Source organism: Mustela lutreola, chromosome 11 (genome assembly GCF_030435805.1).
Source record: "Mustela lutreola isolate mMusLut2 chromosome 11, mMusLut2.pri, whole genome shotgun sequence".
Classification (NCBI taxonomy): domain Eukaryota; kingdom Metazoa; phylum Chordata; class Mammalia; order Carnivora; family Mustelidae; genus Mustela; species Mustela lutreola.
In genome coordinates this window covers 16,158,711-16,180,157 of record NC_081300.1, presented here as the reverse complement: position 1 = coordinate 16,180,157, position 21,447 = coordinate 16,158,711, and the positions used below count along the sequence as shown (strand labels likewise).

The following is a 21,447-nucleotide window of genomic DNA, read 5'->3' as shown; positions in this document are numbered from 1 at the left end:
TAATGGCTCTGTGATCATCAGCAACCCTGGCTCCATTTTTTTCTTCTGCTTTACCATCCTTAATGGTTCAGTTCATGGTATACGAGGGCTGCTTGCGCTCTCAACATCACATCTAAATTCCAGCCACAGAAAGGAGGAAAAGAGCATGTCCCCTTTCTTTGAGGACATGTTTTGGAAGTTAAAGATAACATTTTGCTTGCATTCATTGACTGATTCCTAGTCACAGGGCATCTCTACTTGCAAGGGAGGCTGGGAAATGCAGCCTTTATTTTGGATGGTCACAAGCTCAGTGAAAAACCGGAAGTTTTATTTATACTAAGGGGGAAGGTTGAGTATGATTAGCCATCTGCCTCAGAGGTCCAATTTTAAGGGCTATGGGTCACACCCCCATCATTTCTAGCTCCCGGGGTCTACCCCAGAGTCTCTTGGGGCCAGGTCTGCTGAAAGATTAACCTGTTTTTCTCAATTCTCTTTTGTCTTTTAAAAAAGATCTTCTTTACTTACTTGATAGCACAGGAGAGGAGAGTACCAGCAGGGGGAGGGGCAGGGATCAAGGGACCAGCAGGAGACTCCCCGCTGAGCAGGGAGCCTAGCTTGGGGCTCAGTCCCAGGATCTGGAAATCATGACATTATTTCAATAAAGGAAATAAATAAAGCAATTTGGAAAAGGAATAAATAAGCAATTTGGAATTTCCTCACTTATCCAAAAGACCTGTATGATTTCTTGCTGTTGGTGAAACTCATTAGGAATGAGAAAATCAGGGGCACCTGAGTGGCTCATTTGCAAAGGCAGATTCTTAACGACTGAGCCACCCAGGCATCCCAAGGCCTATTTTAGAAAAGATATTTTCATGGGAACATTATAATGAACATCCATGTACCTATCAGTCAGCTTTCAGTTATCAACCCAAGGACGTCTTATTTTATCTTTTTAAAAAAATTTAAAAATTAAAAAAAAAATTTTATTCTTTTGTCAGAGAGAGAGAACGCGCGAGAGGGAGCACACAAGCAGGGGGAGCAGCAGGCAGAGGGAGATTCGGGCTCTCTGCTAGGCAAGGAGTCTGATGAGGGACTCAACTCGAGGACCCCGGGGATCATGACCGGAGCCAAAGGCAGATGCTTAACCCACTGAGCCACCCAGGCGCCCCCTTCTTGTTTTATCTATACTCCCACCCATTTCTGGTACCCCGTGGGATTATTTTAAAGCTATCTATCATTGAACACATCACAATATTTTAGGTAATTATTTTTTAAAAATATTTTATTTATTTGGGATAAATTTTTTAAGAAGATTTTTCAAAAAAGGTAAAACACCTGTAAAGTGTTTTAAGGATGTCTCGGACTGACTTCCACAAACTCAAAGACCAAAATGAGATAAACGAGCCCCTCCTTCCCATTTTGTTTCTATCCTTCCCGTCCACCCTTCTGCGTCTCCCCGCGAGAGTCGCTGCAGCCGAGACTAATGACGGAGCTCTTTGGACCTTCCCTCTCCCAACAGCATCATCTCCGTTTGGCACCCCAGCTCCCAGAACTGGGAATCTTTGCAGGCGAATCTGCACATGCTTGCGTTTCTCTCTCCCATTTGGAAACCAAATGACCTCAGTGTTTGGTTTGCCATGCATGGCTTTCATTTTTCATCTCCCCCCTGGTTTTTGAAGGAAATCTCTGCCTGGGGCCTGGATTTCCTCACATGCATTCCCCGAGGCAGCCGGAGCTGGGAAAGGCCAGGACGGCTACAGCGGAGATGTCTCTCTTCTGAAAACAGAGGGCAGAGTTCTGCGGGCTGGGGCAGGCGGAGGCAGGATGCTCTGTCTCCCAAAAACACAGGGACATGCCTACATTTTCAGACTCATAGCTAATTGGGCACTGTCCTTGGATTGGGATCAGACCCACTCGGGCTTAAATGATTGAAAGAAGAGACGGTCTTTGGGCATAAATAAAAGTAAATGAATTCGAGCCTAGAATCATTCTAAAGTGGACTGAAAGGGCTAAATAAAGAATGCATCTCATCTGTAACTGGTTTATTGAAAATCCTAAATTGGTTGAGGACAGAAAGTGGTCTTTTAACTTTTGTTAAGCTGTGCCCGGACCCCCTACCCCCCTTTTTTGGCTCTGGCTCCTTTCATGAAATGTTGGCCAAATTTGAACTTTCTAGACACCTTTGGGATTTAAGACCAAGTCCTGTTCATTTAGAACACTTTAACCTTGAACTTGATTTATATCTTGGCTCTACCCTGCTCCCCAGTTCCAGTGGGGGCCAGGGCGGGGGGCCTGGCTGTTGGAAAGGAGCTGGGGTCTGGAGCGGAGCGTCCTCCACCCCTGGCCTCTACCAGTTCAAGCTTCTGGGGTGGGCGGGCAGGAGGCAGGAGGCGTGAGGACTGGCCTTGGTGACGCCCATGCGTCTGAGCGGGGAGGGGTCCCTGGCACTCCTCTTCCTTGTGTGCGGCTTCACAGGCAGGCCTTGCGAACAGCTCCACGGTCTGTCCCCGTCTTCTTCCCAGGGATGAGAAACACGGTTTCTCAGGCTCCGAGGGAGAGGCTGCTCTTGCTGGCTCTCTGACGTCATCATCACAGGTGTTCGTCTTCCCGTGTGTGTCCCCTCTCTTGAGGTGCCAAGCACCATGTCTCCTTCCTCATGGGGTTGGGGTGCGTAGGTGGGAAAGGAAAGCAGATGATACTCTCAGAGTAACCCCCCAAGGATGCCCGCTCCTCGGCCTCGCTCGTGGGGAGTGACCACGCCCACCTGGGCGTCCTGAAGCTCAGCGCGCACCTGGCGCGGGAACAGCTGTCCACTTTCCTTCCTGTGAGCGCCCACACTGCCACAGCTATTCCCTTAGGAGCTCCCTCGCACCTGGCTTTAGGATGGGGAGCTCCTCTCCTCATCCCCATAAGTAGGGGATCACCTGACCTCCAGAACTCCGTCTTTTCTACAGGCTGTCTGTGCCTCCCCCTCCCCCCACCCACTTCTCCCACAGCCCGGGTTGTTGGGTGGGAGTCAGCGGGGCCGGCACCGTTCTGAGCAGGAGCTGCTCCCACGGCCCCCCCCCGTGCAGAGGTGGTTGTTGCTTAGCTACTTGAAGCCGCTCACTTTGGGGGCGCCTGGGGAGCTCAGGCGGTTAAGCGTCTGACCCTTGATTTTGGCTCAGGTCATGATCTCAGGGCCATGGGATCGAGCCCGGTGTAAAGCCCCAAGCTCAGCACAGTCTGCGTGTCTCTCTCCCTCTGCTCCTTCCCCTGCTCTCCCTCTCTCTAAAATAAATAAATAAAATCTTAAAAAAAAAAAAAAAAAAAGAGTGAGATGCTCACTTTAGAATGTGGGGGTTCCTGATGCATTGATGCATTCTCTCTTCAGCTTTGGGCCAAAACACAATTTTGGCTCAATAGGAAAATTCCATTTCCTGGGCAGGCCTTGCAGCTTGCGAAAGCCACCCGTAAGTACATACTTGGTGCAGAAGAGGCAGCAGAAACTTTCTAAGAGGCCTTGTTCTCATGGCTTGTGTGGAGTGGTTGCTTTTCCTTAAAAGGGATGAGAGTCAAAATAAATGGACGGTGTTATCCGGCATGAACCCAGTTTTGAACTGTAAAATTCAAAATTTTGTAAAATTCCCCTTGGGGGAATTCTGTACAGGAAAAAATTTTAAAGGGGCTGGGGCTTCGGTGTATATGGACACAGGCTTGGGATTTCATTCACTAGACTGTAATCCCAGAGGCCGGGGCCCAGGACTGTCTTGAGATCTGTTACATTTGCGGTGCTCACTAGTGTATGTCCCACAGAGAGCAGCTGATACATATTTTTTGAAGAACTGAATGAACAGAATAACCTGGGACCCCCAGTGGCTGTATCCTTAGCGACTGGCTGTTTCCTGCTAAATGTTTTCTGAACTCTAATGGTGCCCCAGCGCTGTTCCAGGCTCCCCAAGAGCGAAGAGGATGATTAAAATTCCTGTCCTCAAGAAGCTTTTGACCAAAGGCAGGAGACAGAGTGGCACAACTACCTACCTTTAAAGTCTCCAGATTCTATTAGGGAGAAAGTGACTACCCTGTCTTTGAAGCCAGGAAGGAGTGGGGGCGGGGCAGGGAAGCCCCTTGGCAGAAGCCCCATGACCCAGATTGTGTCAGCGAAGCTGGTTCTTTCATGTTCTCCCCAGTATGACATACGTGTCACCTAGCTGGTAACAGCTGTGACTCAGAAACGCTCACCTTCACGACGATGGTGAGGGGAGACGGTAGTCACTGGCCTGGAAGAGATGGTGCACTTGAAATCACAACGTTCATGGGTTTCTTGTCTTCTCATAACCTGCCCTCCTTCCCTGGGGATCTCCCATCATGCCTCCCTCTAGCTCTCAGGTTAGGCTCCCTCCCCCCTCATTATATCTCACCAGTTCCCCCAAACTGTTTTCCATTGGGTCTTCACATGGAATCAGGTGACTCATTTCTTCACGTACCAGCTGGTTAGGGAAGACTCTAGCTCTCACAACCGAAAGTGGTAGCCTGGGTGAATCCTTAGAAAGGGAAAGTAGTGGTGAGCATTTCAGCCTTGAGGCAGACCCATGTGGGTGGGTGGCTTGGTATTTTGGGTTGTCAGTGGTGTATCCCCATTCTCTCAGAGGGGGGCCCGTCATTCCTCCAAGGTCCCTTCCATGTACCTGGGATCCTCCCCACCCCCACTACCCCTTAGCCTTGAGTGAGCCTGGGGCAAATCTCCCTTGAGAACAGTAACTAGATTCCTTGGTCTCATGGGGGGCCTATGAGAATCAAGTAAAAGGCACAAAAGGACCTGAATTGCCTGGGGGTTGCCTCTGGATCTCTCTGCCAGTTGGGTGCAGCCCTCTGGGCTCATCTGGCCATGGGCAGGCCATTGAATGGAGCTTCAAGTCCCACAGTCAGGGAACTGAGCCGAGGAAGACCAGGTGCCACCAAGTGGGTTGGTTACCCAAGAAAACTCACTGAGAGAAAATGCTTCCCTACCCTACGCACAGATTTTATCTTTGGTGGTAGGATGCAGCTCCGAAAGCTAGTCCCCTGGGGCTACATTTGTTTGCTTGGAACAACCAAACCAAATCGTGTCAATTCAAAGGCTTTCTTTCCTCCCACCTCGCATGAATATTTATACATCAAGTGTGTACCCAGCAGGCGCGTGGCACTGGATCTTAGCAGCCGACTGCGCCACAGACTCAGCCCTGGAAGAAAAAAATGTACTTGGCTGCTGTCCTAGGAAGGCCGTTTTTGAAGGGACCTCTTTTTGAAATGTTTTCCAGCTGTTATTTCCTTTCTGAATATTCTGAGCCTAATTCAATTTGTGGCACCTTTCTCTCTTCCAGATTTTTGCAGAAGGCAATTTACCCACATCTGGCTCTCTCAAATCCTGTACATGTTCTGCGGGGTTTGGCTGAGACTTTTACGGAGCTGTAAATCCATGACCTCGCTGGAACCCCGGAGATGTGTTCCACATTACATGGTCTTTCGGTTACATGGCATGACGGCGACCTTGCAAGATGCCATGCGTTATCTCCGGAATGCTGGAGGTGGAAAGGTCGACAGCCTTCTCTGAGCTGACTCAGGGCAGATCCATCTCGCTGCTGTGTTACTGTCGGGGAGAAGGCAAAGCACAGAGAGCCAAGAACACCCATGCATTCTAGTTAAAAACAAAACAAAACATCCAAACAGCAAAACTTGATTTTGGAAACGGCCCCCGTCCTCCTATATCATAAAAACTATTTATAAAGCCAAGTATGACTCCATAGATAGGACTTCCCTTCTGGTTTAATAATTTCCCCACCCAGCTCCCACTCCCAGTGCGGCTGGCAGGGATGCTCAAGACAGATGCTGATATAAAGCCACAGGCAAACAGACGGGAGGAGAATTGGGAATGGAAAACGTGGTCCCTTGCTGGAAATGGACGAGAATCGGAATGTCTGAATTACTTGGGGATGCCGGTGAAGACCGCCCCGCAGGGAGCAGGAGCGAAATGACACTTAAGCGGAGCTTAAGCTAAACTGACTTCATTATTTCCCTCCCCTGCCTGGGAACCAGCCTCCCAAAGATTAGCGACTTGTGCCGAGGCTGGGTCCATGGAGGGAGGGAGGAAGTAAAATGGGCAAAGCTTTGGTCTCCGACCCTCCCATATTCTCCGCCAGGGGCGTCTCTCCACCCTCCAGATGTCTTCTTTCCTCCTCACCTGGCCATTGACTTGATTCCTGATACAATGTTAATGCAGAGACAAGTTTTACTTGATGCCATCTCGGGCTGTGCCAGTTTCCAGGGAAACCACATACATGTGTATTTAAAAATTACCTGGCACAAGGGATTGGATAATTGAACTATGAAAGCCATATTTGCATTCTTGATTCCTGTTGGAGTTCTCAGTGAATCTGATTCTCTCCAGCTCCCATCCAAAGTCCAGAGCAGATACTAACTGCGTGACAAATGAGAGTTTTCGTTAGCCACGGTGCAGTTTGGTGCAGTTCCCGGATCAACAGGAGTGAATGTAAATTCAGACTCCCTACTGCCCACGGACTGACGCTGAACAAAAATCCTCATTTTCATCAAGTCCCCAGACGATTCTTATGCAAAGTCAAGTTTGAGAAGCACTGGTTAAGCAAGTGGGTGTCCAACTGTGGGCTACCCTATTGATAAGTCATGGAATCAACTTGGTGATTTTGATCAGGATTAAAAAAAATTGACAGCCTATGAGAGAAGATACAAGAGTGCATCATACATAGGAAGGGTATATACCGAGAAACTTGTTTCCGTTGTAAATACTGGGCCATTGTGTGAAATGTGTGGTGCCTCCCGTCCCTCGTGAGTCATCCTCAAAAGCACGTGGAAACCACTGGTCTCATGGTCCTGCTGGCTACCTGTGCTAAGCTTTACCTTTCCATCAAGTTCATACATCAGACAGATATCTGCAGCTCTTCAACTGCAGATACATCTGAAAGGAAACACGCTTTATGTTCCCTTTTACCATGAACTTTTATAAGAAATGGTTATGTGTGTTGATCAATGACTATTTAGAAAGGGCTCACTGGATATATTCCTTCTAGAAAAAAAAAATCCCTCCTGAATGATAGTGTGTTTCCTTTTACTAATGTAGTATTTAATCTATGATATATAATTTTTGAGTCTTGACTCCTTGTTTTCTTTGGGCTGGATCTTGCACTAAATATAGTAACTTTGTTTTCCTTTCTTCATTTCCTCGAATATGTATCCACATCTTATCGTCTCCCTGTGTGCACTTGCCAGTCATCTCATATGGGAAGGTCAGAAAGGTAGTCAATCCAGTACAGACTAACACGCAGCCCCCCACCTTCTGTACTACAGAGGACTATTCTGTGAAGCCGTGTGTAATTCCAGCATGGGGGGAAGTGGGACTGGGCAGCTGAGCTGTGTGTATCCTACATGGTAAATATGACAGTTCACCTGACGCCTGTGTGTGTGATGGACGTTTTAGCTTTGTGACCTTGGGCAAGCTATTTGACCTCGCCGTGGAGGCACACAATAGGGATAATAAAAGTATCCACCATATAGGGTTTTGTAAAGACAAAATCCAATATAAAAAATATTGATTGGACTTCCACCATAGCTGGGCCTGGTGGGAGATGCTGGGAATACAGTCCCCAGGAAAGAGACTGTTGCTGCCCCCAAGGGGTTTCCAGTCTCTCCAGGGAGCCGACAAGAGCCGAGCAGCAAGTTCTCATAGAGGCGGTCGAGAAACACGGCGCTTACTTCTACAGCCTCCTAGTGAGTTTCCCTTTTCCCATCCTCGCCTTTTCCAGAACTGTCCATGGGTCCAGAAAGAAATACTGAGTCCTAACGGAGGGCCTGAAGGTTCCACCTGGACTGTGGCTGTCTCTCCAAGGCATTTCCTACCACTTCCCGGCTTGTGTATTTGTCCCAGCCACAATGAGCTCATAGGTACTTTTTGAGCACACCAAGGAGGTCTGCCCGAGGGTTTCACTCTGATCTCTGTGTGGGTCATTTCTCCTCAACATCTCCCTGTGGCTCACCTCTCCCTTCATTCAGGTCTCTGCTCACAACTCCTTTGTTGGTGAGGTCTTTCCAGAAGATCACATCTGAAGTATAGACCCCCACCCCCCACCCCGCTACCGCTCTCTATTCCTCTACCCTGCTTTATTTCCCCCTATGGCCCTTTCTAACAGATACATAACTGTAATGGAAGATTTTATGTGTCCACTTGGTGAGGCCCTACGACCCAGATATTTGGTCAAACATTATCCTAGGTGGTTGCTGCAAAGGTATTTTTTTTTTAAAGATGAGATTAACATGTAAATTGGTAGACTGCACAAAGCAGATTCTTCATAATGTGGGTGGGCCTCATCTAATCAGTTGAAGGCTTTCACAGAAAAATACTGACCTGCCCCAAAGAAGGAATTTATAGTAGATTACCTTTGGACTCGAACTGCAACACCAACTCTTCCTGGGGTCTCCAGCCTGCTGGCCTACCCTACCAACTTTAAACTTGTCAGCCTCTCCAGTCACATAAGCCGACTCTTAAAGTAACTCTGTGTAAATACATATATGTTTATACTTACACACACACACACACACACACACACCACACACACCTCCCCCAATACCTACCTATCTCTACAGACCTATTCATCCTATTGGTTCTGTTTCTCTGGAGAACCTGGACTAATACGTATTATCTATTTGTCTGCCTGGACCAAAAGTCACCTCTGTGAGAGCAGGAACCTTTATCACTACTCTACCCTTGCCCCTCAATAAATTATTGAAGTGGGCAAGAATTTCAGATTTGAGAAGATGCTATTGAAGGAAATAAGCAGGGCGATAAAAGCCAAGGGTTAGGCTGAACATTTCCTTCTTGCACTTGGTTCAGTGGTATTCCTCCCACTCCCTGGAGTTCACGTACAGCTGGAACCTGAGAATGTGACCTTACTTGGAAATAGGGTCTTTGCAGATATACTTGAGATGAAGCTGTTGGATAATGAGCTCTCATCTAATTAGTGTCTTCATAAGAAGAGAAAACAGGGGCACCTCAGTGTCTCAGCTGGTTAAGCGTTTGACTCTTGATTCCAGCCCAGGTCATGATCTCAGGGCCATGAGTTGGAGCCCCGTGCCCGGTTCCGCACTGGGTGTGAAGCTGCTTGACCTTCTCTTCCTCTCCCTCTGCACCTCCCTTCTCCCTCCCCACCCCACACCCCACTTTTGCTCTCATGCTCTTAAAAAAAAAGAGAGAGAAAAGAAAAGAAAATACGGACACAGAAAGCACAGACAGGAGAATATCCCATGAAGACGGAGAGACAGAGAGGTGGCGGGAGAGCAGCGTGGGAAGCATGAGGCAGGGGCACCCAGGACGGCCAGCAGCCCTGGGCAGCCGCTGATAAGCGTGCACGGCCGCCTCGCAGCCTCCAGGAGGAGCTGACCCTGCCAGCACCTCTTCCAAGGCCGGCCTCCGGCACGGTGAGAGGAGAGACCACCAAAGGCTGTGGGTCCAACCTCCAGGTGCGGTGTTCTGCATTGGCTGTCCCAGTCCGAGCAAGTGACAGGGTCCCCACCTCCCGTCTCCACCCCCGCCCCAGAACCCTGCCATTCAGCACCCCCTCGCAGAATTGCCTTTCCCTGTGCCCCCCGCAGCCCCCCAGCTGCTGAGGGCAGGTGCCCACCTGGCCACCTGTCCCCTTGGAGCTGCACGTGAACAGGATGAGAATCCACACACGGAGCTGGGGTAGGGGGTGGGGGTATTTCAAAAGTGCCGCGAGCTGTTTCGCAACTTGCAGGGTCCGGGCGTAGGGAGGCAACTAGCCCCCAGTTCTGCCCAAATCAAGACCTGAGCGCATGGGGTGACCAGCCAACCCCACAGGGATGGGCTGTCCAGAGGCGGCGAAGGGGAGTGGTCACTCATTTCAGGTCGCAAACTGCTGTTTAAATTAAGAAGGCTGCAGAAATCCTCTATGAGGCAGTCTCCCAGATTTCCCTGGGCTTGTTTCCCCTACGGGATGCGTGATGCTTTTCTTGGACAGGGCTGGAGGCCTTGGGGGGCTGTGGTATGGGTGCCGCGCTGACTCTGGTGGGGAGGCTGGGAGCACGGGGCGGCTCCTGCTGGCTCAGGCTGGGACTGGCTCTCGAAGCACTTTTCTTTCCCAGAGCTTATCACAGTTTGTAATTGCATGTTTTTGTGATTAATGGATTTTGCCTGGGAGGATCCTTGTCTGTGTTGTCAGATTCCCAGGAGGATGGGGATTAGGGCTTCTCGCTGTCTGCTATGCCTGAGAAGCACAGCACCTGGCACAGCTGGGCACAGCTTACCAGCGTTTGATAAGTATTTGCGGAAGGAAAAGGAGCTGTAGAAATCCAGGCCAGCTTCAGGATGTTAAACCCCGTTGAGTGCTAGCAATCTCTTAGAGGCATCCTTCCTTTTTATCGGGGAAGTCCACCTCCCCTGGGACTGTTCCCTTTTACTTGTCTTCACCGAGGAGACCTCAGCTACCAACTCAAGGGGATGCCTCCCCACTCTTTTCGTTTCTCTTTCCTTTTTAGGTAGTCAACTTTTTTTTTTTTTTCTCCTCCAAAGGCAATCTTATGTGGAATTCTAATCCAGAACCAACTGAAAACAGAGTTGCGCACAGCATAAAAAGAGGAGGGAGGGGGACCTTCACAGGCCTCCCCTCTGTGAGCTCCTGAGGCTTCTCCAATGATCCCTAGAGAGTGCTCTGGTTGGAAAAGCCCACCCCAGAATGGGAATGGGGGGAGCCAGAGGATCCTCCCCAGCTGGAGACATGGGCATTTGAGACTCAGAATCAGTGGGGGCTGTTAGACCTTGACTCGGACTTGAATGTTGGGTCCACACTCAGACCCCACCCAGGAGGTGGCCTCCCCCACAATGCAGATTCCAGCTCTTGGGAGAAATGTCTCCATCTCCTTGTCCTCATCTTGTAAAAAGACAGCTCGTTCCCCAAGCCCAGGAATCGGGACAAAACACAGTACAACCACATAAGAAAAATAACTTTGTTATTAAGCATATATAATCTTATCAAAAGTACTTCATAGTATCATATCCATAACTGTTTGAATATTAGCTCAACTGTGATATGGACCTGTTATAAATAATGAACCCAGCTACTGAAGTACAGGACAGGTCACTGCGAAACAAAAATGGTCGTGACACACACAGAATCCTCTAGGGCACGTGATTTTGAGATCTTGGAAAGAACGCGGAGGGTCTCTGGAGGTTGTGTTGAAGGATCGCTCTTCTATGCTTTCCCTAAAGCAGTAATATTTTTTGAAGGAGCCTGTGAAGTCCAAGATTTTATGCTTTAACAATTACAGGCATGGGTTTTTTTTTTTTTTCTTCCTTCAAATGGAAAATTATTTTTTGATTTGTGGGGAAACACACATGCTGACCGTGCCAGGAAAAACTTCATTTATTTCCCTGAATTTGTTACTAATAACTTGAGATGGCTCTGTTCTATTAGCTGTTTGGCTTGGATTCCCACAAATGGGAATGAATTTCCTTTTCAGGAAGGTTATCGGAGAGATGTTAAGGTTGCACAATGAGGCTGCTGTCTCTCTGTGACAGGCCAGCCTTGGAGGAGCAGGGAAGGGACCGTGATACCCAAAGCATGATGAGGGACTTGCTCTTGGTGCAAGGAGAAGCCTGGGACCTAGTCACACCCATGATCTTCCCCTGCCTTCCTGGGAAAAGCCATCACAGGGCAAACAGTAGTTGTGAATCCTGGAGAAGGAGCATGACCAGAACCGGGGTGCCCTTCACCTGGTCTTTGCTGGGGTAATACTCCTGCCCCTATGCCGATGTGCATTTGTACCCCCACGCTCTTTGGCACAGGAAAGCTTATAATTTCTCCTTTTGGGATTGGGGAGGGAGGGAGGATTTTCCTAAACTAAAATATATGCCCTCCTTGCACTACTTTCAACAGCAAATTTTTATTGCCATGGCTTTCCAAAAACAAAAGCAATGATTAGGTCCCTATTCTAAATTCTAGGTATCAGGGTGTACAAAATGAGAGTCAACAGTTCTACAAAGTTCCCTTCCCCCCATCGAACATGGGGATGGACGTGGCTTAGCAAAGCAGTAGCGAATTTTACCCCCCATTAGGTTTTGAGAAGCCCTGTTCAAACAGTGAGCTTTGACTTTCCACCCATAACCTAAAGATACATTAGGATTAACAGTGATTATGTTTTTCTCTTTGAAAAGTATAATTTGGGCATAACGAGTACTGATTTGGTCCTGAGTAGCAGTCCAAGTTCTGAAGATCTGAGGACGAAAATTATAATCTGCTCTCATCTTGCAGACTGAAATTATACAACACAGGTTATTGGGTTTTGCTGGAGATTATGATCTAGAGTAGGCTCACGAATTCCAGAGATTATTTCCTTCAGTTCCTTTTTCAATATATTATCCTCGCCTCTGGCCAAACATGCAGTTTGGATGCATTTTAGGAGCATTTGACAATAAAGGAGTTTATATTTCTAAACACAAATCCTCATTAAAAAAAGAAATCAAAGACAGATCTAATCATTTTTCATAAGGCCTGTAAATAATTTTGCTTTAGCACTCATCCATCCACACCCTTTAAATATTGTGCTCTGCAAACAGGCAACGTTAAATGCGTTCCAGATGGGAATCAACAGCTGCTTAGCTCAGCTCTCCATGAGCCCTGGGGTTGGCGAGGCCCTTGGTTGTGACGATCGGACTCTGGAGAGACTGCAGGGGGAGGGAAAATGCTAGAAAAGGAGCACCGAGAAGGTGTTTGCTTGTCGCTGTGACTTTCTGGTGGGCTGGCCACTGGGGGTTTTGTATGAGGAAGAGACAGCAGGGCCAAAGGTCCGCGAAAGGACCAGCCAGCGGCCGACTGACTGGAGTCAGGGCTAGTACCTTGATGGCGACAAGGAAAGGCAGGCTGGTGTCACGGGACCCTCGCAAATGGAAGCCCTTCCTGGCTTTCCGGAGAGAGACTGTTGCAAGGTGGCAGTCTCCCCCACGCCAACAGCGCTCTCTTAGACAAGCTTTCCCAACAGGAGAGCGAAGTGATGGGCAAAAAGGAAAAAGAGAAGTAAACAAAACACCTCCCAGAAATGGGAGAAATCGCAGGGAAGAGGGACCCCACCACGAGCAGGTGCGAGTGTGCCGGTGACCGTCCATGGGGCTCAACAGAGGGGGGACGGGCCCCCGATCAGGTAGCTGCATTTTTGGGTGGCAGATGCCAGCTTCCTGGAGGGAAAACCATGTGCTCCCCTTCAAAACCAAGAGTTTCCGTGGTCATGTTCCAAAGAAGCAGATGCTTCTGCTGGTGTCTTCATGGTTCACTCTTGTTTCTGTTTTCTAAGGAACCCGAGGAAGTCTTTTCTGATGTATGTCTCCGTCTGGGACCCAGAGGTATATGGGCGGCCACAGACTCACTGGCAGCTTCGAGAATACACCCCTTTCCCAGCCGTTCCCCACCTCTGCTGAGGAAGGGGGAGAAGGAGAAGGCCTGTGAGAACTAGAACTTGGATAAAATGATGGAAAAATAAGGAAAAATGGGAAGAGTGGGAAGGAAACTTCTGCCAAACAAGAAACATTGTTATTTCCCCCAGCATCCAAGAGAACTTCCAATAGTGTGTTACTCTCTGTGTTGGCGAGCTTCGCTGGCCTCAGACAAGGGGTTCCAATTCCCAAGGAGAGCAAACAGACTTGCCTCTGCGGATTCTGTGGGGATCCTGCTCGAGGCTCTCCTTCTCCCTCTCCGAAGACCCAAGCAGACACCTCCTTTCAGCCTCCGGCTCCAGTGCACATTGATATAAACAGGATCGCGGCGTAATGGTCCCTCCTGGGCACCCAGTCAGAGGCGGGCCATTCAGCGGGGTTCCCTAAGGGTCAGCCACTCTCGTGTAACGATCCATGACTTAGTGATCACTTAGCTTTAAAACGTCTTGGCAAACCGGGAGCCCATTATTTTAATGGGAATCCAGGCGCTTCATTCATTTACTTTGTTTTGAGAAGAGGATTTACTCCTACAGCAAGAGGAACAAACGTACAGAGATGCGTGGCATAAACCCTTGAGCATCATTTTTGAATTTAGAATGTGGTAACTTACAGGACAAGAAATATAAGACTAGAGTTTCCCTGCATCGTCTCTAATCTCTGCTCCTTCTTATCTCCCTCCTTCCTTTAATCAAAATTGGGAAACAAGGTTGGACAAGAGGATAGAATATTTAAAAATATATTAGTTTGACAAGGAAAAAGAATTATACACCAAGGTAAATATACAATGTTGTTTTCCCCTTTTAATTAAAGAAAGCTAATTTTGATACTGGGTAATACTCGGTTTTGGACACATACCTTCTTCTTTTTTTTTTTTTTTTTAATAAGTAACCTCATATGTTCTCAGAGCTCATCTTGCCACTATTCGCTTTTGGATATTTTGCCAAACTTTGAGACACTGTGAGAGTACGTAACTCAGAAATTCAGAAATTCATGAATAAAAAGGTAGAAAAAGGAAAGCTCCTGTGTCTCCCCCCACCCCCCACCCCCGAGCCAAGCTGGCTGTGGAGGGAAGCATGGAAAATTAATGACTTACTCCCTCATGTGTCTGGCAGGGGACACTGAATACAGTATTTGGAAGGAGAGCAGGAGGGAGAAGGCAGGAAAAGAGTTAAAGAAATTAAAGTTGTATCTTTTCAGGTCTCCAGTGGGTATTTTTTTTCCTTTTTCTTTTTTTGTATAGGATTTAACTGCAGGTGAAAAACACTTTTCTCCTCCTTTGGCATGACGGTAACGGGACATGCTAAGGATAAAAGTCTCTGGTGGGTCCCAAGTCCCTCATCTCGGTTCTTTTTGGGTACTCGTCTCCAGAGCCAAAGTCCATGGTTTCCGGGTAGCTGGAAAATTCCTGAGGTAAAGGGAACTCCTCCGCTGACGAGTGTGTCCGGTGCCCAAACACCTTCTCCTGCAGCTCGGCGATGTCATTGCGGATGTCAGCCAGCATAAGTAGCAGGAAGTCGAAAGACCCAGGGGGTCCCTGTGCACAGGAGAGGAATCAAAGCCAGAAGACCACAGACTCAATCCTGTGCAAAGCCACAGCTTCTGTGGACGCCATGATTTGCTACTCCTCCCCCGGATGAATGGTAACTACTTCATTGACAACTCTGTGTCCCAAATGGAGTAAACATAACTACTATAGTAGCCACGTGGGGTGGGGGGGCGTTCTTAAGATCACCTCCTAATACCTTCACCTCCCGTATGAGCTGCGGTGACACAGTCTCTCTCCTCCCTCCGAATTCTCAGCTACATCAAATCTGGTAGAATGAAAGAATATGAGAAGAGCCCTCCTACGTTACTTTCCAAAGAAAATGGGGTAACACAGAGTAACACAGATGTGGGGATTCCGGGTTTGCCTGGGTGGCTCAGTTGTTAAGTGTCTGCCTTCAGCTCAGGTCATGATCCCGGGGTTCTGAGTTCAAGTCCCGCACTGGGCTCCCTGCTCAGCAGGAAGCCTGCTTCTCCCTCTCTCCCACTCCCCCTGCTTGTGTTCCCTCTCTCCCTGTCTCCCTCTCTGTCAAATCAATAAGTGGGGTCATTAAAAAAAAAAAAAAGAGGTTGGGATTCTGTTGGGTCTGAATCTCAGCTCTGTGGCCTACTAGCTAGTCTTGGGCAAGTTACTCAGTTTCTTTGGGTTTCCATCTCCCTATCTTTAAAATGGAGATAATAATAATCTCAATATCATAGGGTTTCATTAGTGAGGATTTAAATGAGTTAATAAATAAAGGGCTTAGAGCATCATAAATGCTCTAAATGTTATCTTTTAAAAAAGGAAACAACTAAGATGTTTTTAAAGGTCATTGACTATAACTGTGACCTGAATGCAGCTGAAAGTATGTTGTAAAGACATCCATTCCCTATTGACCAGGAAAGGTCTAAGGCCTTCCTAATTTTTCTATGGATTGAACATTTTTTAGCATTGTATGGCATTTGTTAACCCTTGACTTCTACGTAGCACCGTGCGGGGCACGTCAAAATAACGCATGAGGGGCGCCTGGGTGGCTCAGTGGGTTAAGCCGCTGCCTTCGGCTCAGGTCATGATCTCAGAGTCCTGGGATCGAGTCCCGCATCGGGCTCTCTGCTCAGCGGAGAGCCTGCTTCCCTCTCTCTCTCTGTCTGCCTCTCCATCTACTTGTGATTTCTCTCTGTCAAATAAATAAATAAAATCTTTAAAAAAAAAAATAACGCATGAACGGGCAAGGTCAGGGCTTGTTAGTGGCTTGCAGTAAACATCTTTATTGCCTGTGGCCTCTGATGCTGTAGCTACCACCTTTGAAACAGCGACTCCATCTGTAAAGCACTTACAGGTAGACAGTGTTTTGATATAACTGATGCTCCTTTCAAGGGTGGAAGCTCAGATTACACTTGCCATGGCACAGGTGAGTGGACAGAGAGATGCCCAGGGGTGCTAAGGATGGCCAGGATCTGATGGCTCATCCGTGGAAGGGCTGGGTGAGAGCCCAGACCGCCTTCATCTAAGCCGAGGCTGTCTGTCTTCAGAAAGGACACTGATCTTTTCAAAAGCAATGGAGTTGCTTGAATTTCCCATGCTTTGGTTACTACTAAGGTTCATTTTTTAATCTCCCAGACACCAACGTGTATCCAAGCCAATTTATTCTCAACGGGCCCAAGAAGCCGTGCAGGTCTCTGCTTTTTTTTTTTTTTTGGGGGGGAAGAGCTGGTCATCGGATCTGCTTGAGTTGCAGCGGTGGCTAAACTCGTAAGTGTTCAGAGTTAGGAGAGCCCTGTCTGATGTTTTAGGACATACTCGGAAGTAGACTCATAGCATATATATATATATATATTTAAATCTTAAGAGAAGATCTTCCACATAAAGACTAGCCATGTTAAAAGAAAAAGAAAAAACCCAGAAAACAAATTAAAAAGAAAATCACAACCAGCTCTTAAAGTCCTCTGAGATTCTCCTCCTCACCCCTAAGTTCCCCTTGGGTAGGCTGAGTACTGGCTGGAAGGGGCTGGCTGTTGGCCAACTCAACAGGCTCATCAGAGCTACATCCCTGAGGACATTACCGGAGGGAGGGGGGCAGATAGTGCTACTCACTGGCGACCCTCTGGGTCCAGGAGCTCCTCTCTCTCCCTGCAAGCAGAAAGGTCACATTAGCTTTGTGGACCACGTGGGATGCCTCCCCCAGGCTCCATGGAGATCCCCGCCATCACTACTGCCCTACATAAACAAGTATTTTCTATCAGAAACAAATGGAAGCTTGAAGCTGGACTTAAGGGACCCTTTGTTTGAACAGAACTGCTGGGGTCAAGAGTCTCTCATTCAGATTTCCCCTGGGGCCATGGATTTTCAAACCAGACCTGACAAGAGGAATGCTTGTATTTCCAGGCAACAGTGTGCAATATCTCATCAACTTTCTAGAGTAACGCACGCTGACTTATTTGTGGGGTGAGACGCAGGCAGCCCAGGAACTGAATGCACCCACTTGCAGAGACGGGAGCTTTTCCTGTTCTTGACGTAAACACGTCAAAGGTGTGGGAACACACCACACAGCCCTGCTGAGGAGCACCGGCCCAAGAGAAAGACCCCTGCTGCACGGGGCTTGTGTAAAATGTATAGGGGTGCTCATTCTTAGGGGTGGTTTTTGGGTTTTTCTTTTTTAATTACATTTGTTTGCATCTTAGATTTTCTTTCTAGCTTGGAGGAAAAAGAGTGTCTCAATTTTGCAACGTGCGAACTGGGGAGAGGAAACAGTGCTCAGGCTTTACTCGATGCCTGCCCAGTAGGTTGTAATTGGGAAAACCTGGGCTATAAGGACCACTCGGAAGACTGACCTTAGAGCCGTCTCTTCCTGGTGCACCTGGTGGGCCCTGCAAGACAAAAGGATCTAGTTCAATAGAAGGAAAACGCATGGGAAAAGAACGTGTTGTCCCCAGAAGCAGTAAGTGGATCTCTGATAAAATACTGACCACGGGGCCCCTCCGGCCTTGCTTAATGTGGGACAGATCAGGAGATGGTCCCATGGGTCCCATCGAGCCCCGTGGGCCAGGTTGCCCGGGAGGTCCTGGGACACCGGGGAAGCCTGGGCTTCCTTTTGGTCCCGGTGAACCTGTAATCAAAAAAGAGCTCGTTAGATCTACATCCCATGAGGACAGGGGCTCTGGGTGTCGGGGAGCTCTTTGCAGCCATGTCTCCTTGCGATCTGCCATCTGCCTTCTGACGTCTCTACAGGCATTTTAAACTTAACATGATCAGAATTCTCCATCCTTCTATAATCGTTGTAGACCACATTTCTCCAAAAACATCTCGACACCCCTTCTCTGTAAGAGAATTAACAGCTTACTTCATTGTGTACCACAATACTATACAATGTCTCTGTGTATATATTAGATATGAATATATACATTAGCTGTACATCAAATATAGATGTATATAACTGTATCCATACACACATATACACAACATGCACACTCCATACAGGTTTAGGTAGTTGTTTACGGGTACCGTTCTTCTCTGAATTTCCTGACATCTTAAAAACTGGGAGATTTCCTACAGAAATCTGGATTTCTGGCATCTGTTTGAAGATGGGAAGAACTAAAGCCTGGACCACTATCTTGCCATTGGCACAATGGTTTGGTTACTCCCCGCTGCTCACAGGCTGCCCCTTTCTTCACCTGTGTCACCGGCCAGGTCCCTGTAGACATGGTGGGTTTTGTTTTTATTTCTTTTCTGCAGCCTAATGTGACAGAGCACTGGGGGTATTTGGAGTTTAGGATCAAGCCGTAGGGCTGCTTTTGTGGCTGTCTGAGGGCCGGCGCGTGTCCATACTGATCATGGAGGCTGACGGGGGACTGACCTACAGGCCTCACCTACCTTCACCTACGCACACGGAGAGTTGGAAACAGTCTCTCTGGCGTGGCTGTTAAGTTGTGGGGCAGCACCTGGGTGCAGACCTCAGGACATTCGCTTCGGCCTTAGGCCCTGAATGTCAGCAGGGGGCAGGGGGCGGGGGAAGGGGGGTGAGTGCCAGGAGAATTCTTTTCTTCATTGTAGTAAATGACACACACAGGTGGTTATTTTACCTACTTTAAGGTGGACAGGTTAGTAGAGTTAAGGACATTGACCTTGCTGGTGCAACAGATCTCTGGAACCTTTTTATCCTGCAAAGCTAAAGCTCTGTACCTACTGAACAACAAGTCCTCATCTCCCTTCCCCCAGCCGCTGGCAAGCACCACTCTACTTCCTGTCTCTATGAACCTGACTGCTTCGATGACTTACTAGTAGAATCCTATGGGATTCGTCTCTTGGGACTGGCTCACTTCACTTAGCAGAACGTCCTCAAAGATCATCCGTGTTACAGCGTGCAACAGGGCTTTCCTTCCTTTTAAGGCTGAATGATATTCCCCTGTTGTATATACCACCTTTGGTTTACCCACGCATCCTCTGCGGGATGCAGGTAGCTTGGCGTACAGTATGCAAACATCTCTTTGAAATTTTGCTTTTGATTCTTTCGGATATTATACCCACGTGTGGAATGCTGGGTCATATTAATATCACTTGTAATTTTTTGAGGAACCTCCACCCTGTTTTCCGCAGTGGCTACACCAGTTTGTTTTCCAACCAACATGGTGCAAGGGGTCCCTTTTCTCCACATCCCCACCAACACCTGTCCTGTTCTTTTTTATTTTTTAAAGTTTTATTTATTTATTTGACAGAGAAAGACACAGCGGGAGAGGGAATACAAGCAGGGGGAGTGAGAGAGGGAGAAGCAGGCTTCCTGCCAAGCAGGGAGCCTGATATGGGGCTTGATCCCATGATGCTGGGATCATGACCTGAGCTGAAGGCAGAGGCTTAACCCACTGAGCCACCCAGGCGCCCCCTGTTCTTTTCTTGACAGTGGCTCTCCTGACGGACGTGAAATGATGCCTTGCTGAGTTTGCATCTCTCTATGACGAGTGGTATTGAGTGTCTTTTCACGCGCTTGTTGGCCATTTGTATACCATCTCTGGAGAAATGTTTATTCAAGTCCTTTGCTTTTTTTTTTTTTTTTTTTAAGATTTTATTTATTTATTTGACAGAGAGACACAGCAAGAGAAGGAACACAAGCAGGGGGAGTGAGAGAGGGAGAAGCAGGCTTCCCACCGAGCAGGGAGCCTGATGTGGGGCTCAATCCCAGGACCCTTGGAATCATGACCTGAGCCAAATGTAGAAGCTTAATGACAGAGCCACCCAGGCACCTTTGCTTTGCTTATTTTTATATTTTATTTATTTATTATATAAATATATATTTTTATCCCCCAGGGTACAGGTCTGTGAATCGCCAGGTTTACACACTTCACAGCACTCACCATAGCACATACCCTCCCCAATGTCCATAACCACACTGCTTACTTTTATATTGAGGTTATTTTTTATTGAGGAGTTGTAGGTTTTTTTTTTTTTTTTAAATTTTCCTATTCTGGATATTAACCCTTTATCAGATAAATGATTTGCAAATATTTTCTCCCCTCTGTAGAATGTCTTTCACTCTGCTGTTTATATCCTTTGTTGCACAGTTTTTAAGTCTGATGTAGTCCCCTTGTCTATTTTTGCTTTTGTCACCTGTACATTGGTGACAAAAGAAATACCCAAGAAATCCTTGCCAAATCCAACACCATGAGGCTTTTCTCCTATGCTTTCTTCTAGGAATTCTATAGTTTCAGATCTTACATTTGGATCTTCAGTATATTTTGAGAAAATTTTTATATATGGTTCACGAGAAGGGTCCAACTTCATTCTTTTGCATATGGAACAACGTGAGTTTTAACCTGTTTTCGCCTGTTGACCCTGTGAGGGTGTGGGCTATGTCTTAATTGTCCACACACTTGCAGACTCCCAAGTGCATACACACTCTTTAGGAAACGTTTCACATCAAGTGAGCAGAGTGAAGACGGTGGGCTGATTGCTGTGCTAGAATCGTTCACCAGCAATGTCTATTTGAAATGCATACAGTCATACTTGTTGAAAATCCCGAGCTAGCTCCTACTAGTGACAAAACACAGCAACTGGATGCAATAATCTTCAGGCATCGGAAAACAGAACAAATCAAAGAAACAAAAACTTCCGATTTTTCATATTTGGGGAAGTCTTCTTCTAGCTCACAGCATAATTAGGCCAAAGTTAAAGGCAGTCAGTGTTCTCTCCAAACATGTTTCACACCCTGACTCTCAACGCTGGTTCCAGGCACATCCTGAAAAAGTGTATCTGGGAAGGGGACCAGATTCCTCCTATAATTAAAAAATACTTCACCTCCAGTAGCACAAGGACAGGCCAGAGGTAACGTTTTGCTTTTATCTACACAATCAATGAACTTCAGAGATCACTGTGTATCAAGTGTCCTTGGGATGTGGGGCTTGGATGGGCGAATGGCAACCTCTCATGCATAACAGTGGGGGTCGGGGAGCAGCGGCCACCCCCTCCC

At 47.6% G+C, this 21,447-nt stretch overlaps 1 protein-coding gene and 1 long non-coding RNA gene across 4 annotated transcripts in view; both read right to left on the bottom strand.

Annotated features, from left to right (window-relative positions):
* Window positions 1-2,006: 2,006 nt before the first annotated feature.
* On the bottom strand, window positions 2,007-6,318 carry LOC131811554 (uncharacterized). Its single transcript, XR_009345982.1, has 3 exons — window positions 6,179-6,318; window positions 5,344-5,587; window positions 2,007-4,502 (listed from the first exon to the last, which is right to left on the bottom strand). It is a non-coding gene; the product is annotated as an uncharacterized LOC131811554 (long non-coding RNA).
* Window positions 6,319-10,975: 4,657 nt separating this feature from the next.
* CCBE1 (collagen and calcium binding EGF domains 1) overlaps window positions 10,976-21,447 on the bottom strand; it is a 226,822-nt gene continuing 216,350 nt past the window's right edge. For 2 of the 3 annotated variants that reach the window (XM_059140387.1, XM_059140385.1), the window contains 4 exons: window positions 17,957-18,096; window positions 17,822-17,857; window positions 17,085-17,120; window positions 10,976-15,002 (listed from right to left, as the gene is read on the bottom strand). In XM_059140387.1, the coding sequence (XP_058996370.1) occupies window positions 14,769-15,002; window positions 17,085-17,120; window positions 17,822-17,857; window positions 17,957-18,096 (446 nt within the window). In that variant the 3' untranslated portion in view covers window positions 10,976-14,768. Of the gene's footprint in view, window positions 15,003-17,084; window positions 17,121-17,821; window positions 17,875-17,956; window positions 18,097-21,447 lie in introns of all 3 variants that reach the window. The other variant, XM_059140386.1, reaches the window with a different exon arrangement.